The sequence below is a fragment of the Podarcis vaucheri genome, assembly GCF_965113315.1.
Source record: "Podarcis vaucheri genome assembly, chromosome: 13".
NCBI lineage: Eukaryota > Metazoa > Chordata > Lepidosauria > Squamata > Lacertidae > Podarcis > Podarcis vaucheri.
Window position 1 is genome coordinate 37,880,495 of NC_138751.1, and position 16,307 is coordinate 37,896,801.

The following is a 16,307-nucleotide window of genomic DNA, read 5'->3' on the forward strand; positions in this document are numbered from 1 at the left end:
CTGAAAATTAAATGAACTTCCAAGGGGAGGGAGGTGGAGACTTCACATAACAATAGAGCCTTTTTATTATAGGGGAATACATGGAGAATAAAGTGTTGCAAGTTAGGGGGAATAGTTTTATGAATTTGTTGTATCAGTTATTATTTGCATGAATGAATTCACACAAGGGTTGCACTCCTCCATCAAGGGTTTCATCTTGAGAAGGGGAGCCCATTTGGCCAACATCTTGCCCTCCACCAACGAAATCTGTACCCCAGGAATGTGAGCTGTACTTCCAGTAAAGCCTCACACAAGTGTAGTAGGATTCAGCACCTTAAGAATCTCAGCCTCGTTTTATATACATAATAAATGGCAGCAAAGATGGGCTGGAAAATATACCTGCAGTTTTCGACAAATTCTCAGAAGCCAGAGGAGGGGATGGGGTGCAACCCCCATATTTTGCAAAGCTCCTTGCCCCTCTCTGTGACGAGCAGAAACAGAATAAATTATGCCAGTAGGTAAATACATGCACATCTGCTTAATTTGCAAGCATTTAGTTTAATTACTGGCTTTCCTTGGCACAGAATCTGGATTCCGTCCCCACCATTCCTTAATGCTCAAGCCTATATTTGTACGCTTACAAGTTCCTCCATTTGATCTTGAACCCTGTGGAAATTTGGGGTCGTGAACATGCTCAACATATCACCCAACAAGCCTCCTGTCTTAACGCTGTTATTCCCATCTATCCTCCTACAGAGAGTCGTCCTATCATTTGACTTCCCCTTCTATGGGCATTACCTGCGGCAAGTCACCATAGCAACCGGAGGTGAGCTTCACTGGGTACCACATTGGGTTTAAGGGATGTTGGTTTTTTGCAAAGATTTTCAGAATACTGAGGGGGGTGAGGAGTGCCTGTAGCAAAGGTACTAGAAGCAACATGGCAACGTCCTTTGTGATATCCCTATTCCTTTACCCTAAGTGCTTGGACTGCAGCCACTTTGGGTGGGAAGTGTGGGCCTAGTTTTGCCCCACTCCGGCCAATCTCACTGTTGCCTTTCCAGCAAGACTAGGCTCTATATTTCTGCTTCCTGAAATGGGGGGAAAGCGTTGATTGAGGGGGACTCTGAAGTGAACCGGCAATACGATAATTTATTTCTCTTACTCATGTGCCCTGGCCTGGATTTTCCACATAACATCATTGGGGAACCTGTGACCCTCCAGACTACAACTCCCATCATCCCTAGTCACTGGTCTATGGTGTTTGGGGCTGATGGGAGGTGGAGTCCAACAGCAGCTGGAAGGCTCCACTCTCCTGGCCTAGAAGGAAAGCAAATTGATAATTACCAGAAATTATTCTCATTCGTATCCTCTCCCTCCTTCCAAGTAGGGTGTCTGTGTGTCCTATTTTTCCCCAAGGACAGCCCTCTATTTGAAAAGCTGGCCAGTCCAAGTCCAGCTTAGAGATAAAGAACCATGAGAAAGGAGGGCAGGAGGGGCCTTAATGTTGCTCACCAGCAACCTGGACAACAGACTTAGTGGGCACCCAGGTCACCTGGTCACATTCTACGGAGAGATGTGACTTTATTTCTATTTAAACCATAGCAATAATTTCTGCTCTTGCATCTTGAAATATACTCGGAGTCAAGTGTGGATTTCATGCTCTTTATTCAGCTCATAGTAGTGAGGAATGAAAGTTCCCCCAAAATATCTGCTTTATATACATTATTCACACAATGGGCTGCACATGATTGGCTAATTCCTGGATTCTCCTGTAGGCCAATCAGGTTGCGGATTCACTTCCACCTGGAGCTGGATTGGGTGGCTGCCGCGACCAATCATACTGCTGCATTGTTCTAGGACCCATCAGACTGCTGCATTCTGAATCCTATTGTTCTAGGACCAATCAGACTGCTGCATTTGGATCCTATTCAACTCAGTACATAACACATCTATTCATAAAAAATAGCACATGCAAATTGTGTGCAAGTTCTGTATGCCCAGCTCCTCACTCACAATGCAAAAGTGACCGCCCTACTACCAAGCGCAGCCAATAGAACACAGGGCTCTTCATCTCAGGATTGTAGGTTTGAGCCCCAATTTTGAGTGAAAGATTCCTGCATACTAAGGGGTTGTACTAGATGACCCTCGTGGTCCCTTCCAGATCTACAATTCCATGATTCTGAGATGCTTCAAGAAGCTCTGGAATGAGGGGCTGAAAGAGAAGGCAGGCAAATGGCGGCCAGAGGGCATCCCTGATGTCCAAGTCACTTCGTGGGCTGCCCACAGTCAAGCAGAAGAGCACTTGCTTTACACACACAGAAGGTCACAGTTTCAGTCTCCAACATTTCCAGGAACGGCGGGGAATGTTCTCTTTTGGAGAGTGTAAATAATACTGAGCTAGATTGACCAATTGTTTGATTTGGTATAAGATAGCTTCAGCTCCGTACGTTTCTGTGTTCACGAGACCAGGCAGATCACAGAGCAAGCGTGAGTCACAACCCCCATTGCTTCTTCTGAAAACCTTTCTGCCTCAACCCATCCTTCTGCCCCTCCTGACCTCTGTGGACCTCCTGCGCTCCCACTTGTGGCGACATCTGGAATCTATCTGTGGTGTTTACTGGAACTTCTCGTTTCTCCACCTTCCTTGCCGTCACCTCCGCCGCCCAGCTGGCAGCAGCTGTGCTGCTAGCCTAGCTCTGAGGACCGGAATGGCTTGCCCCCTCTGCTCTGAAATCCTGCAGTCTGTAGGTTTTCGGCACAGCAGCGAGCCTTGAAAGGTTTGCCTCGTAGCTGAGCAAGGCTTGATGATTTTATGTCTCCACGATGCCGCTGAAGCAAAACCCACCTCCCCTCCCCTTCTCCCACCAGAGCAATGATGCCTTTGGTTTGTGGCTAGCAAAGTGGGTTTTATTTATTTGTTGCATTGCGTGTTTAACCTGCCCGTCCTCTTCGGCATGCGAAAGGGGACGCATGTTCCTCTCCCCTCGCTCTCCACAACGACCCTGTGAGGGAGGTTAGGCTGAGAGATGGCGACTGGCCTAGCGAGCTTCATAACTGAGTGGGATTGAACAACAACAACAGAGGAGGGCAACCAAAATGGTCAAAGGCCTGGAAACGATGCCTTATGAGGAACGGCTAAGGGAGCTGGGCATGTTTAGCCTGAAGAAGAGGAGGTTAAGGGGTGATATGATAGCCATGTTCAAATATATAAAAGGATGTCACATAGAGGAGGGAGAAAGGTTGTTTTCTGCTGCTCCAGAGAAGCGGACACGGAGCAATGGATCCAAACTACAAGAAAGAAGATTCCACCTAAACATTAGGAAGAACTTCCTGACAGTAAGAGCTGTTCGACAGTGGAATTTGCTGCCAAGGAGTGTGGTGGAGTCTCCTACTTTGGAGGTCTTTAAGCAGAGGCTTGACAACCATATGTCAGGAGTGCTCTGATGGTGTTTCCTGCTTGGCAGGGGGCTGGACTCGATGGCCCTTGTGGTCTCTTCCAACTCTATGATTCTATGATTCTAACAATAATAATATTCATACCCCGCCCTCCCCGGCCAGAGCCGGGCTCAGGGCAGCTAACACCAATAAAATCACAGTAAAAAACATAATGGGGGGGGGGACCAATTTAAAATACAGGTTAAAATGCAATTTAAAATGCAGCCTCATTTTAAAAGTAGCTGATAAATCAAGACCATAAGGGGAGGGAAACATAAGGGTCAGACTGAACCAAACCAAAGACCAGGCAGAACAGCTCTGTCCTGCAGGCCCGGCGGAAAGATGTCAAGTCCCGCAAGGCCCTGGTCTCTTGTGACAGAGTGTTCCACCAAGTCAGGGCCAGTACTGAAAAGGCCCTGGCCCTAGTTGAGACCAGTCTAATAGAGTGGTCCTGAGATGTGTGTCTGCACCCGTCCGGCGCAGGGTTCCCGTCTCCACTGCCCTAGAGCCATCCAATCAGCAGTATGAAAGGGGAGCCTTTTTAGCCGCTGAGAATAAGTCTTTTCCCCCTTTGTGCCCATTGGAGGCAATCAGGAGATGAGTCAGCCACTGAGGATTGGCTCCTAGGGTCGCTCTGGAGAAAACGCATGGGAATCATAGAATTGCCGAGCTGGAAGGGACCACAAGGGTCATCTAGTCCAACTCTCCGCGATGCAGGAATCTTTTTGCCCACAGAGCATTGAGGAGGAGTGGTTCTGCATGCTAAGCCTTTAGGAATACAAAAACGCCGCAAGGTGCATCTGTTTCCACGGAATGGTGTGCAATGAAACTTCCGGGGAAGCACAAGTTACTGCCCCTGAACATATGGAAAAAGAATATATGGGATGCAGCAACGTCTGGGCATCACACCAGACACAGGAGGGCAATTAAAGGCACAGCAAACAGAGACACCTTCCAAAAAAAGGTAGACCTTGTTATATTGTTGTTTAGTCATTCAGTCGTGGCCGACACTTCGTGACCCCATGGACCAGAGCACACCAGGCACTCCTGTCTTCCACTGCCTCCCACAGCTCGGTCAAACTTATGTTCGTAGCTTCGAGAACACTGTCCAACCATCTCGTCCTCTGTCATCCCCTTCTCCTTGTGCCCTTAATCTTTCCCAACATCAGGGTCTTTTCCAGGGAGTCTTCTCTTCTCATGAGTTGGCCAAAGTATTGGAGTCTCAGCTTTAGGATCTGTCCTTCCAGTGAGCACTCAGGGCTGATTTCCTTAAGAATGGCTAGGTTTGATCTTCTTGCAGTCCATGGGACTCTCAAGAGTCTCCTCCAGCACCATAATTCAAAAGCATCAATTCTTTGGCAAGCAGCCTTCTTTATGGTCCAGCTCTCATTTCCATACATCACTACTGGGAAAACCATAGCTTTAACTATACAGACCTTTGTTGGCAAGGTGATGTCTCTCCTTTTTAAGATGCTGTCTAGGTTTGTCATTGCTTTTCTCCCAAGAAGCAGGCGTCTTTTAATTTCATGACCGCTGTCACCATCTGCAGTGATCAGACCTTGCTATACCAACCATTCAATATTCTCAGGGGAGGGGTTACGTTAAGTAATATGTTTGAATGTCAGATGTGTAAGTGTAGGTCTAGAGACAATGGATAAAGCAAACATCATTAGCTGTACTGCAGGATAAGTGTTTAATGGTTATTGTATTTGTATTTGTTTGAAAAACCAGTTAATTTTTTCTTTTCTTTTTTTCAACTGAAGTCACTCTGAAAGAAGTTATTGCCACTCTCCAAATCATTTGCCCATGTATGTGTACAGAAAATAGTAGACCTAGCTGAAAGGCAGGACATGGAGATATGCACTGATTGTTGCAACACATCCCTAATTATTATTATTGTATAACTGTAAGATTATTGTAGAAGCTTAGAAGGTTGTGTACTCTTAGGAGGGGTTGCGGCTGTGAGGGTGTGTGGCTGTGGCTATCCTGAAGAGCCCCTGCAGTTCTGAATCTGCTTCCACTGGTGTCACGGCAGCACTCTGGCTCTCTGGAAAGTGACCCTGGGGTTCCTAGGAGTCTCTGGGGAAGAAGGCAACAGGATTGTAGATGGTGACATAAAATAGCTTGGCTCCCTCCCCCTCCCCTTGGTCTCTTTGCCAGGCTTCATCTTCATGGGGGACGTCATTCATCGGATGCTGACAGCCACGCAATATGTTGCTCCTCTCATGGCAAACTTCAATCCCAGCTACTCTCGAAATTCCACCGTCAAATACTTTGACAACGGTGAGTCCTCTTCACATGCAGACTTGGGGGAAAAAATCATTGGGAGCGCTTAGTATCTCCCGTTTTGTTTAACACTAGAACCAGCCTTTACTTTGCAAAGGAAAATGTGAAAACCCAAAATTCTCTGCTTAGGTGCTTTTCGCACAGGTCTGTTTGTTTTGCAATCGAGAGGTATAGCTGGACTATCGTTATAGGAGCCAGCTCCTGGGGGCTAAGGGACTTTGGAGCCCCCCCCCCTTTAGGGGACCAGGTCCTATCAATATTCAGCTCCGCCCCCTGACTCCTTACGACTTCGCATACGTGATGTCAGAATGTTGTGTCAAGCCTCCTCAACCATGTTGAGAAGCTGGCGCCTCTGACTATAGTACCAACTCAATTTGCCTTTATTTCACACTTATGATATTGATAACTCCCATTAGCCCTAGACTGTTCAGGGTACTGTTCAGGGATGATGGGAATTGTAGTTCAGCAATGTCCACAAGGCACCAAGATGGGAAAGTCTGAGTTGGGCTAATCTATGGGCAAGTGGGTGGCCCTGCCTTGTTCTTAGCGGAGAGCGTGGCTAGTTGGCTTATGAGTTCCTTCCTTGAATCTGTGAATGATAGCAGAAGTTTCAAGTTCCTAGCCCCCATGCCAGCTGTTAGGGTAAACCAATGGCCTTCTCATATTCTCACCCCTTCTCCTGCTCTTCTTCCTCTTCAGGGACAGTCTTTGTGGTTCAGTGGGACCAAGTGTACCTGGAAGGAAAAGAAGACAGAGGCTCTTTTGACTTCCAGGCAGCTTTGCACAGTGATGGCAGAATAGTCTTTGGCTACAAAGAGGTGAGGGGAGTTAGTTTCTGGGCTCAATTCAAAGTGCTGGTTTTGTCCTATAACACCGTAGGCAGCTTGAGACACCAATACCTTAGAGACCGCCTCTCCTTGCATGAATCTACCTAAACCAGGCTCATTATCTGAGGCCCTTCTTTGTGTGTGTGTGTCTGTCCCTGCCCCTCCTGGGAGGTGTGGGGTGGTGGCGGCCATATGAATATAGGCCTTATGGGTGGTGGCTCCTGGTTGTAGAATGCTCTTCCCAGAGTGATGTGCCTAGAACCATCATTGGGAACTAAGTAAACGTGTTCCTCTTCACCCAGGCATTTGGCTCTTTATTGGAATAATATGGTTTGAAGATGCCCTAGCCTGTATTGGTGTTCATCTTTTAGTAGGGTGGGATAGAATTTGTTCTCTCTTTTTTGCCATTGCAAGTTGAGCACTTCTAGTCAGTGAATGTTCTTTTATCTTTTGGTTAAAAGATAAAATATAGGTCTGGGGTCAGCAAACTTTTTCAGCAGGGGGCCGGTCCACTGTCTCTCAGACCTTGTGGGGGGCTGGACTATATTTTGAAGCTGGGGGAGAATTAATTCCTATGCCCCACAAATAACCCAGAGATGCATTTTAAATAAAAGTACACATTCTACTCATGTAAAAACATGCTGATTCCTGGACCGTCCATGGACCAGATTTAGAAGGTGATTGGGCTGGATCCGGCCCCCGGGCCTTAGTTTGCCTACCCATGACAGTACAGAACTAAAAGGCAGAGTTTCCTCTGCTAAGAAGTTCATCAAAGTCTTAGCCATTTAGGAGGAGAGACACTCCAAGAGTGGGTGTAGAATTACCTTTCTTTAACTCCATGGATGGGATTTTCTAAGCCTTCTTCCCCCTTTCCTGGCTCCAGATCCCCATGTCTGTCCTGGAGATTAGTTCTACACAACATCCCGTCAAAGCTGGACTCTCAGACGCTTTCATGATCCGTAACTCCTCCCCTGGCGTGCCTGGTGAGTCTGGGCTATTTGGAAGAGGAGAAGGATGGGAGTGGATCCCTAGACAGGTAGACTTATTGGTTGGAGAGCTCCAAGTCCAGAGGACCAGTTGCTGAAGAGTCGCAGAGGGTGATAGCTATTGTCCTCCTGTTCTGCTTGCGGGCTTCCCATAGGCATCATTGGCCACTGTGGAGAAGAGGATGCTTGACTAGATAGATCCTTGCTCTCCTCCAGCAGGGCTCATCTGAGGTTCCTCTGAGGTTCTTCTGGTGGGTTCCTATCTTAGACAGACAGTGCCAGGGCTGAGTGACATGCCTACCACCATAAGCCAACAACCTCCAGCCATATTCTCCTACCCCTTGTGCAGTAAGCAAAAGGGAATATGCATTCCAAAGAAGAGAGCTCAACTAGTTATTGGCCAAGTAAATGCCATATTTTTCACTCCAAAAGATGCACCCGCCCATAAGATGCATCTAGTTTTTAGAGGAGGGAAAAATATATTCTGAACGAAACAGTGGATGTATGATTTTTGTGGTTCATGCTGTGGCCACAGGCAGTGAGTTTGAGGTAGCCCAATGCAAAAATCCTGAGGATCCATGTGGATCCGTGCTTTGTAACCATGTTTTTGCGCCATTGCGGCTCCACGCAACACTGGGTGCATGATTTTTTGGGTGCAGGCTGTAGCCATGAACAATTCGGCTCCAGGGACCACACATTCACTCCATAAGACACACAGACATTTCCCCTTACTTTTTAGGAAGAAAAAAGTGTGTCTTATGGAGCGAAAAATACGGTAAATACCCAAAGAAGGGAGGAGCTGGATTCTACATTGTCCAGGGATCTCCCGCTATATTGGGAGTTGGGGGCCAAAAAGCTTTCTCCCAGCTCCTAAAATGCCAGAGGTGCTCCAAAATTGCTCACGAGCTTCACCAACTGTGCAGAGATCTGCATGACTGCAATATGAGACTGCGCCCCACAAGACAGAGGGCAGAGACCGGCTTTAATTGAATACCCCATCTTTGTCTTTTTTGCAGAAGCTCACCGTCGGACCATCTACGAATATCACCGAGTGGAGCTGGACACCAGCAAGATCACTAGCGCCTCGGCTGTGGAGTTTGTGCCCTTGCCCAGTGAGTCGGAAGCACATTATGAAGCATGCCTCTAGCACACGGAGTCTCAAGCACTGTTGTCATGAGTTAGATAAGGATGTGTGTGAGAAAAGCCTTCCTGGACGTAAAGATGACAATACGAAGATGCATTTAGCAGGGGGTTTTGGAGGGAAGGGAGCTGTTCATATTCCTTCTTTGTGACTAAGGGCATCCCTCAGTTTGTTTGCTCTTGCCTTCTCCCACTTCCCCACTTGCAGCCATAGCTGAGTAAGGCAGAAAGCCTTGAATTTGAGGGAGACGCTGGAAATGTGTGCATAGATTCTCCTCCCTGCTGAAGTCTTGCGGCCTAACTCCACATTACATTAGTGTTGTGGCTTGCAGCCACATTGGAGGATTTTTTATTTAAAAAATCTGCTCTCCATCAAAGGAGACCATGCTGAGCTACATGGACACAGAAAGGGAAGGAGATGCTCCATACTGACTCAGACCGCTGCACTGAGTGGACGCAGCTGTCCAGGTGTTCAGGGACACGGGTGGCACTGTGGTCTAAACCGCTGAGCCTCTTGGGCTTGCCGATCGGAAGGTCGGCGGTTCAAATCCCCGCAACAGGGTGAACTCCTGTTGCTCTGTCCCAGCTCCTGCCAACCTAGCAGTTCGAAAGCATGCCAGTGCAAGTAGATAAACAGGTACCACTGTGGCGGGAAGGTAAATGGCGTTTCAGTGCGCTGTGGTTTCTATCATGGTGTTCTGTTGCGCCAGAAGCGGTTTAGTCATGCTGGCTCCATGGCCCAGAAAGCTGTCTGTGGACAAACGCCAGCTCATTCAACCTGAGGTATGACAGTATTAATTTTTTTTAAAAGGACACATTCTCTAACATTTCAATGGCTTTTCATGGACTTGGTTTATTGTAACCCCGTTTGTGATGAAGAAGGGGTAGAATGAAAAATGAAATGAAAAAATAAGAAGGGGAAATAATGATAATAATAATCCACTAAGCACTCTTCGCAGCAGCACGTTCTGTACCTTCCACTCCTTGAGATGCATTACAAAGGGGATGGTTAAAGAGATAGCATTTAGCCCAGGAGGACAATGCCAGGGGAAACAAAAACCTTCTTGCCTCCATAAATACCCAGCGGAGGATAAACCTGTCCGGGAAATGCCAAGGTTATGCGCTTAAGCCATATCTGTTGGGTGTTTTATGACAACCCAAACAGCAGGCTCAGTCTGCTGCAGCACAGGCTATAAATAAGCGCTCTGAAATGGTGTAAAAAAGGGGGGGAGAAGAAAATAACCCGTTGTTGTGTTAAAAACACACACACAAGTCTTTTATGACCCATTTGGAATGAGGACCAAAAATCAGATGAAAAGAGTCTATGGCACGGATGTGGCCCCCAGGCCTCTCTGTGGCCCTCAGATCTCTCTTTCAGGGCACATGCTTCACCGGCCCCGCTTCACATTTCAGGTCTTTTCACCCAGCTGGAATTGCGTATTGGATAATGACTCTCCGGTTGCCAGGTTGCAAGGCAGAGAGCTCTGTGCGTAGAAACTAGTCTCCTGTACAAGGGTAAAAAATAATTATTATTGGCTGGTACACCTGCTTTTAACTCTTGCCCCACCCTGATTTAAATTAGAGTCTCTAACTGTAAATTTGCACATAAACCTATAATATGCATATGCAAATTTTCATGGAGATATGTACTTCAATTTCCTTCCTTCCTTCCTTTTGACAATGTTTAAGTAGCCTATACTACTACTACTGTGAGGAAGTGTTAAAGGTATTCCAAAGGAGAAAAAAGTCCTAATGAGCTCTAGTGGCAGGGAGTACTGCTGACCCTGAAATATTAAAAAAACAAACAAAGTGTGGATATGTAAACTTGTAACTATTAAAAATGAAACGGGGGAAACAATTTTCCTACATGTTGCATTTCATACCCCACCTTACGTCCAGAGAGCTCTAAACTAGGCACCCACAACCTTTGGCCCTCCAGATGTTTTGGACTACAATTCCCATCATCCCTGACCATGGGAGTTGTAGGCCAATACGTCTGGAGGGCCGCAAGTTGGGGGTGCCTGCTTTAGACGGTATACTTCTTTCTCGCCACCTCCATAATAACCACACAAAAACCAGATTTTTTCATATACATAAAACAAAAAGTTGTTGCAGTGGGGCCGCTAGGTATTTGTAGGTGGCAGTGTGCTTTAGATGGCAAGGCGCATCATGTCAAAATGTGTTAAAAGCCACAGAACTGGCAAAATTGACATATAAGCTACAGGACAAGGATAACTGTGACTTCAGAGATGAATGGGAACCCTTTACAAAGTATTTGAAGACGCAACAAAGCGAACTGGACTCCTTGGCTGGCTTTGAATAAACATTCACAAACTTTTTATGGATGATAATCAGCTAAATAGTTTGAGGATCTATATGACTGTGTAACATGCAGAAAACAGTATTCTTAGAGAAATCAGAGATGGAACTGAGGGAAGCTGGGGGGTGGGGGGGTTGTGTTAGGGAGGAAAAATTTGGGGTGGGGAATAAGGATGATATGTTTCTGGATAATATGTTTTGTTTTAATCTTGAATAAAAAAAAAGTTTTTTAAAAAAAAATGTGTTAAAAGCCAACAGCCCTACTACATTTGGGACCCCTCCTGCGCATTACGCTGAGCGGAGCCCTAGATCTCTGCCCCCCAAATCCTGCCTTGATGGCACCGCTAAGCTGTCCATGCCTTCCCTGCGAACTCCCAGTTTGGCCTTAAGAGGTGAGGCGGAATGGAAGTCATGTTGAGACACTTGCCGGAAAATTTCGGATCCAACCACAAGCGAGGGGTGATCGATGAAATCAGCGTGAAACTATTTTCTGCGGTGACATGCCGAATGCTTCTCCCTGAGGGAAAAAGGCTAGTTAAAATCCGCTGCCAACACAATGGAAGGAGATTGGGATACATCCCCCACACTCCCGTTTTGCTGTTATGAATAGAATCACAAGTGCTTCCAGCTTTTTGCCGCGACTCTGAGAGATTGCTCTGTACCAGTTTGTTCCAAGAAAAGAGGAACAAAAGGTTTTTTTACTTTTAAGTTGGGAAACATCTCAGCTTTCCCTCATTTCTCTTGAATTCTGGGAGGGTGTCCCTGGCCAAGACCTTGAGAGTAGGGTCAGATTTGCAGGGTGGGGTGAGGAAAATGGTTTCAGATTAACACACAAACTTTCTCAGCAGTCAAGGGAAGAGGTTTCGGCACAGAGTGGCCACTTAGCACCAAAAAAAGAGGGGCGGATTTGCATAAAAATTGCATGCACTAACTTTATTTGTTGCACATTATATGCCAGCTCCCCCACCCCACCCCAGGAGCTCAAAGTGCCAGACATAATTATCCCCCCTCCTCATTTAATCCTTCACAACAACCCTGTGTGGTGGGTTAGGCTGAGAGACAGTCACTGGCCCAAAGTCACTCAGTCAGATTTGTGGCTGAGTGGGAATTTGAACCCTGGTCTCCCATGTAGCCGACGTGGCTGACGCTGTGGATCAAACCACAGAGCCTAGGACTTGCCAATCAGAAGGTCGCGGTTCGAATCCCTGCAACGGGGGGAGCTCCCGTTGCTCGGTCCCTGCTTCTGCCAACCTAGCAGTTCGAAAGCACGCCAGTGCAAGTAGATAAATAGGTACCGCTCCGGCGGGAAGGTAAACGGCGCTTCCATGCACTGCTCTGGTTCGCCAGAAGCGGCTTAGTTATGTTGGCCACATGACCCAGAAGCTGTACGCCGGCTCCCTCGGCCAGTAAAGCGAGATGAGCGCCACAACCCCAGAGTCGGCCACAACTGGACCTAATGGTCAGGGGTCCCTTTACCTTTTTTGCTCCCAGGTCGCCAGCCATCCAACACTCAGAAAGCTCATCTTCCAGGCTGGCCTCTGTGTTGGCTCCTCTCATTTTGGAAAGCAAGTTTTGGAGCTCTGATTCTTTTCCTCTTTCCCTTTGCAGCTTGCCTCCAGCACCAGAGCTGTGAAGTTTGCACGACATCTGACCTAACCTTCAACTGTAGCTGGTGTCATGTCCTGCAGAGGTAAGGCGCACAAATGTGGAAAGGGATGAACATTCGCACCTCGAGAGCCAAATTAGCTCCCTCTAGACTTGTCCTATTTATGGTGCATTTATGGTGCAGCTAGGTAATTTTAGACCCTGGGAGTTAATGATCTCGGGGTGGGGGGTGGGAAGAAGGATACTCCCCCTTTAGATGGCAATGTCCCTTACTTCAAAATGTGGCAAGGCATCCCTATGGGAACCCATGTACTCATTCGACTGAGCGGCCGGTTTGTATTTCTGCCCCAAAGTCCTGCCTTGATTGCCCTGCACCACACTTATGTAGGGCTATGACAGAATAACGATGTAGCAAAAAAAATTCCGTGGGGAGGGCAGTTCAGTAACAAGCTTTTTCGAAAGCAAGTTTAGGAAAGTATGCACTGGCTACCAATTAGATTCCGGGCCCAAATCAAAGTGCTGTTTTTGACCTGTAAAGCCTTAAACTGCTCAGGACCGTGATACCTCAAGGACCACCTCTTTCCTAAACGGCCCTAAACGGCCTCGGCCCAGTATACCTGAAGGAGCGTCTCCACCCCCATCGTTCTGCCCGGACGCTGAGGTCCAGCGCCGAGGGCCTTCTGGCGGTTCCCTCACTGCGAGAAGCAAAGCTACAGGGAACCAGGCAGAGGGCCTTCTTGGTAGTGGCGCCCGCCCTGTGGAACGCCCTCCCATCAGATGTCAAAGCGATAAATAACTACCTGACATTTAGAAGACATCTTAAGGCAGCCCTGTTCAGGGAAGTTTTTAATCTGTGATATTTTACTGTATTTTTTGTTTCTATGGAAGCCGCCCAGAGTGGCTGGGGAAACCCAGCCAGATGGGCGGGGTACAAATAATAAATTATTATTATTATTACTATTATTATTATTATTTCCATATGAACCTACCCGGACCCTGAGATCATCTTCTGAGGCCCTTCTTCATGTACCTTCTCCTTGAGAGGTCCGGAGGGTGGCAACACAAGAACGGGGCCTTCTCTGCAGTGGCTCCCAGTCTGTGGAATGCTCTCCTCAGGGAAGTTTACCTGGCGCCTTCATTACACACCTTTAGGCACCAGGCAAAACATTCCTTTCCAACCAGGTGTTTGGTTATCTGATGTACATCCTATGCCCTTTTAAATTGTGTTTTTGGTGTGGGGGGTGGTATTGGGCTGTTGTTTTTGTTTTTATTAGGTATTCTGTGGTTTTATATCTTGATTTTATTCTGTGAACCACCCTGAGACCCCCGGGTATAGAGCGGTATATAAATTTAATAAAGAAGGAGAAGGAGAATTCTAGTGGCTTTGTGTCTTAGCTGCATGGGGTGTCCTGTTTGCAGAGCAAACAACAGGCAGACTTTGTGGGAAGTGCCATGAGAAATGGGGAGTTAATCCACTCCTGCTCACAGTGCCCAGAACCAGTGTTGTAACCAGATGCGAAGAAAGGTAGTTCGACTGGGATGGAGGATGGCTTTGCTTTATTTAAATGAAGTTTTAGCTTTTGCTTTACTTTGATTCCTTGTGGGAAACTTCTGTGTCATTATAAATGAACAGTATTTGAGAATTCTGCATATGCACTAAGGTGGTAAAGCATCATGCTACTGTGAATGTATAGCTTGTTCCTCACCACCGACTTGGGAGGATCTTAGCTGGCACACATCTGTCTCAGGAGACAGTGGAGAGGTGTGCCTTTGGGGGTGAAGTCAAACTGTCGGGCACCTGCTGTGGCTGTAGAGACATGTTTTGTTACAGCTGGGTCAGGTGAAGGTGTCCCGTTGTGCTGCTGCAGACGCACCATGTTGTTGCTTCTCTCTGTGCTTGTCATTTCTCCTCTGGTCACCGCTGTGGATGCATGGTCTGTAAGTCTGTCTGTCTGTCTCCAGGCACTGCGGTTGTCTGCAGAGGGATTCCTACATGGCGGGGTCGATGTTGTTGCCTGCCTTCATGTCATATTTGCAGTTTGCTATTTTCCTGCAGAAGGACACGGGTGGTGCTGTGGGTTAAACCACAGAGCCTAGGACTTGCCAATCAGAAAGTCGGTGGTTCAAATCCCCACGACGGGGTGAGGTCCCGTTACTTGGTCCCTGCTCCTGCCAACCTAGCAGTTCGAAAGCACGCCAGTGCAAGTAGATAAATAGGTACCGCTCCGGCGGGAAGGTAAACGGCGCTTCCATGCACTGCTCTGGTTCGCCAGAAGCGGCTTAGTCATGCTGGCCACATGACCCGGAAGCTGTACGCCAGCTCCCTCGGCCAATAAAGCGAGATGAACGCCGCAACCCCAGAGTCGGCCACGACTGGACCTAATGGTCAGGGGTCCCTTTACCTTTACCTATTTGCCTGCAGTATGTTGGGAAAGGTGGAGGGCACAAGGAGAAGGGGACGACAGAGGATGAGATGGTTAGACAGTGTTCTCGAAGCTACTAACATGAGTTTGACCAAACTGTGGGAGGCAGTGGAAGACAGGAGTGCCTGGCGTGCTCTGGTCCATGGGGTCACGAAGAGTCGGACACGACTAAACGACTAAACAACAACATTTGCCTGCAGCTTAGCCTGCTCAAAGCGCCCCGATATTTGATATGTGACCAGCTGCCCAAGATGTGTGGCTAGTCTTTACAGTTTGAGTCTTTATTTTTTATTTTCTTTCTTTATTTATTTTTAACCAACAACCAAAACACAAACAGTGAAAACCACCAGTGAAAACCCCCAGGCGGCTGATACATTGGGTATACATAATCAATAATAACATATTCAAATCAACCATATGTACAATTCTCTATACCTTAACACTCCTCCCTCCACAAGGTTTATTTAACTTTTAACATTTTAATTGCCCCAAATTGTTCAAACCTGCCCAGTTTGAGTCTTTAATATCCAAGATGACTTGCAATATGATTTGCAGTACAGTTGTACCTTGGAAGTCGAACGGAATCCGTTCCGGAAGTCCGTTCTATTTCCAAAACGTTCGGAAACCAACAAGCTGCAATTTTTTGGGCGCTGCCTTACTGTGCACCCCGTGTACTGAAGTCCAAAATCAGCCTATGCAGATGCAAACGGGATGCGGTTTCCCGAGTTTTCCATCTCTCTTGAAGAGTAAGGTTAAGCTGTTCTCCAGCAGAGACAGAAAATCCCATCAGCAAGAAGGAACATTTCAGAGTCTTCCGCCCCAGCTGTGTTGGCATGGAGTCGCCCAGTTCCTCTGGGAAAGCCCTTTTGGTCTCCCTGTTTGTTACATTCGCTTGTTCGTGTATCTGGTACAGTACACCCATCTGGGGATTCCGATTATAAAACCATATACTTAAAAATAACCTAGCCCTCCCACACAGAATTGAGGCCAGATGCTCACATTGCTAGCTTTCTACTGCTAGTTCTGTAGGCATTTTGAAGGGAGCGCACGCCTTACAGAGAACAGGAGGCCGTAAAAGCCGCAAAATGCTTTAGCAACCCAAGGAGCCTGGGTGGTGTTTGTTTAGAGGAAGGGACTAGGCTGTGTTCCTTAATATCTCCAGGAAGCGATATTTTTATGGATACTTGAAAGAAGCCTTGATTGCTAACCCATAGAAACACAGGAAGCTGCTTTCTACACGAACTGGCATAGACTCTCTCGAAAGCCTACCTAGGAATGCTGAAGATTCAACCTGGGATTTTCTGCAT

At 47.2% G+C, this 16,307-nt stretch overlaps 1 protein-coding gene across 5 annotated transcripts in view; it reads left to right on the forward strand.

Moving 5' to 3' along the window:
* PLXDC1 (plexin domain containing 1) overlaps nucleotides 1–16,307 on the forward strand; it is a 74,033-nt gene that overhangs the window by 43,449 nt on the left and 14,277 nt on the right. For all 5 annotated transcript variants that reach the window (XM_082194418.1, XM_082194414.1, XM_082194417.1 and 2 more), the window contains 6 exons: nucleotides 736–805; nucleotides 5,575–5,697; nucleotides 6,400–6,518; nucleotides 7,411–7,510; nucleotides 8,530–8,625; nucleotides 12,581–12,662. In XM_082194418.1, the coding sequence (XP_082050544.1) occupies nucleotides 736–805; nucleotides 5,575–5,697; nucleotides 6,400–6,518; nucleotides 7,411–7,510; nucleotides 8,530–8,625; nucleotides 12,581–12,662 (590 nt within the window). The remainder of the gene's footprint in view (nucleotides 1–735; nucleotides 806–5,574; nucleotides 5,698–6,399; nucleotides 6,519–7,410; nucleotides 7,511–8,529; nucleotides 8,626–12,580; nucleotides 12,663–16,307) is intronic.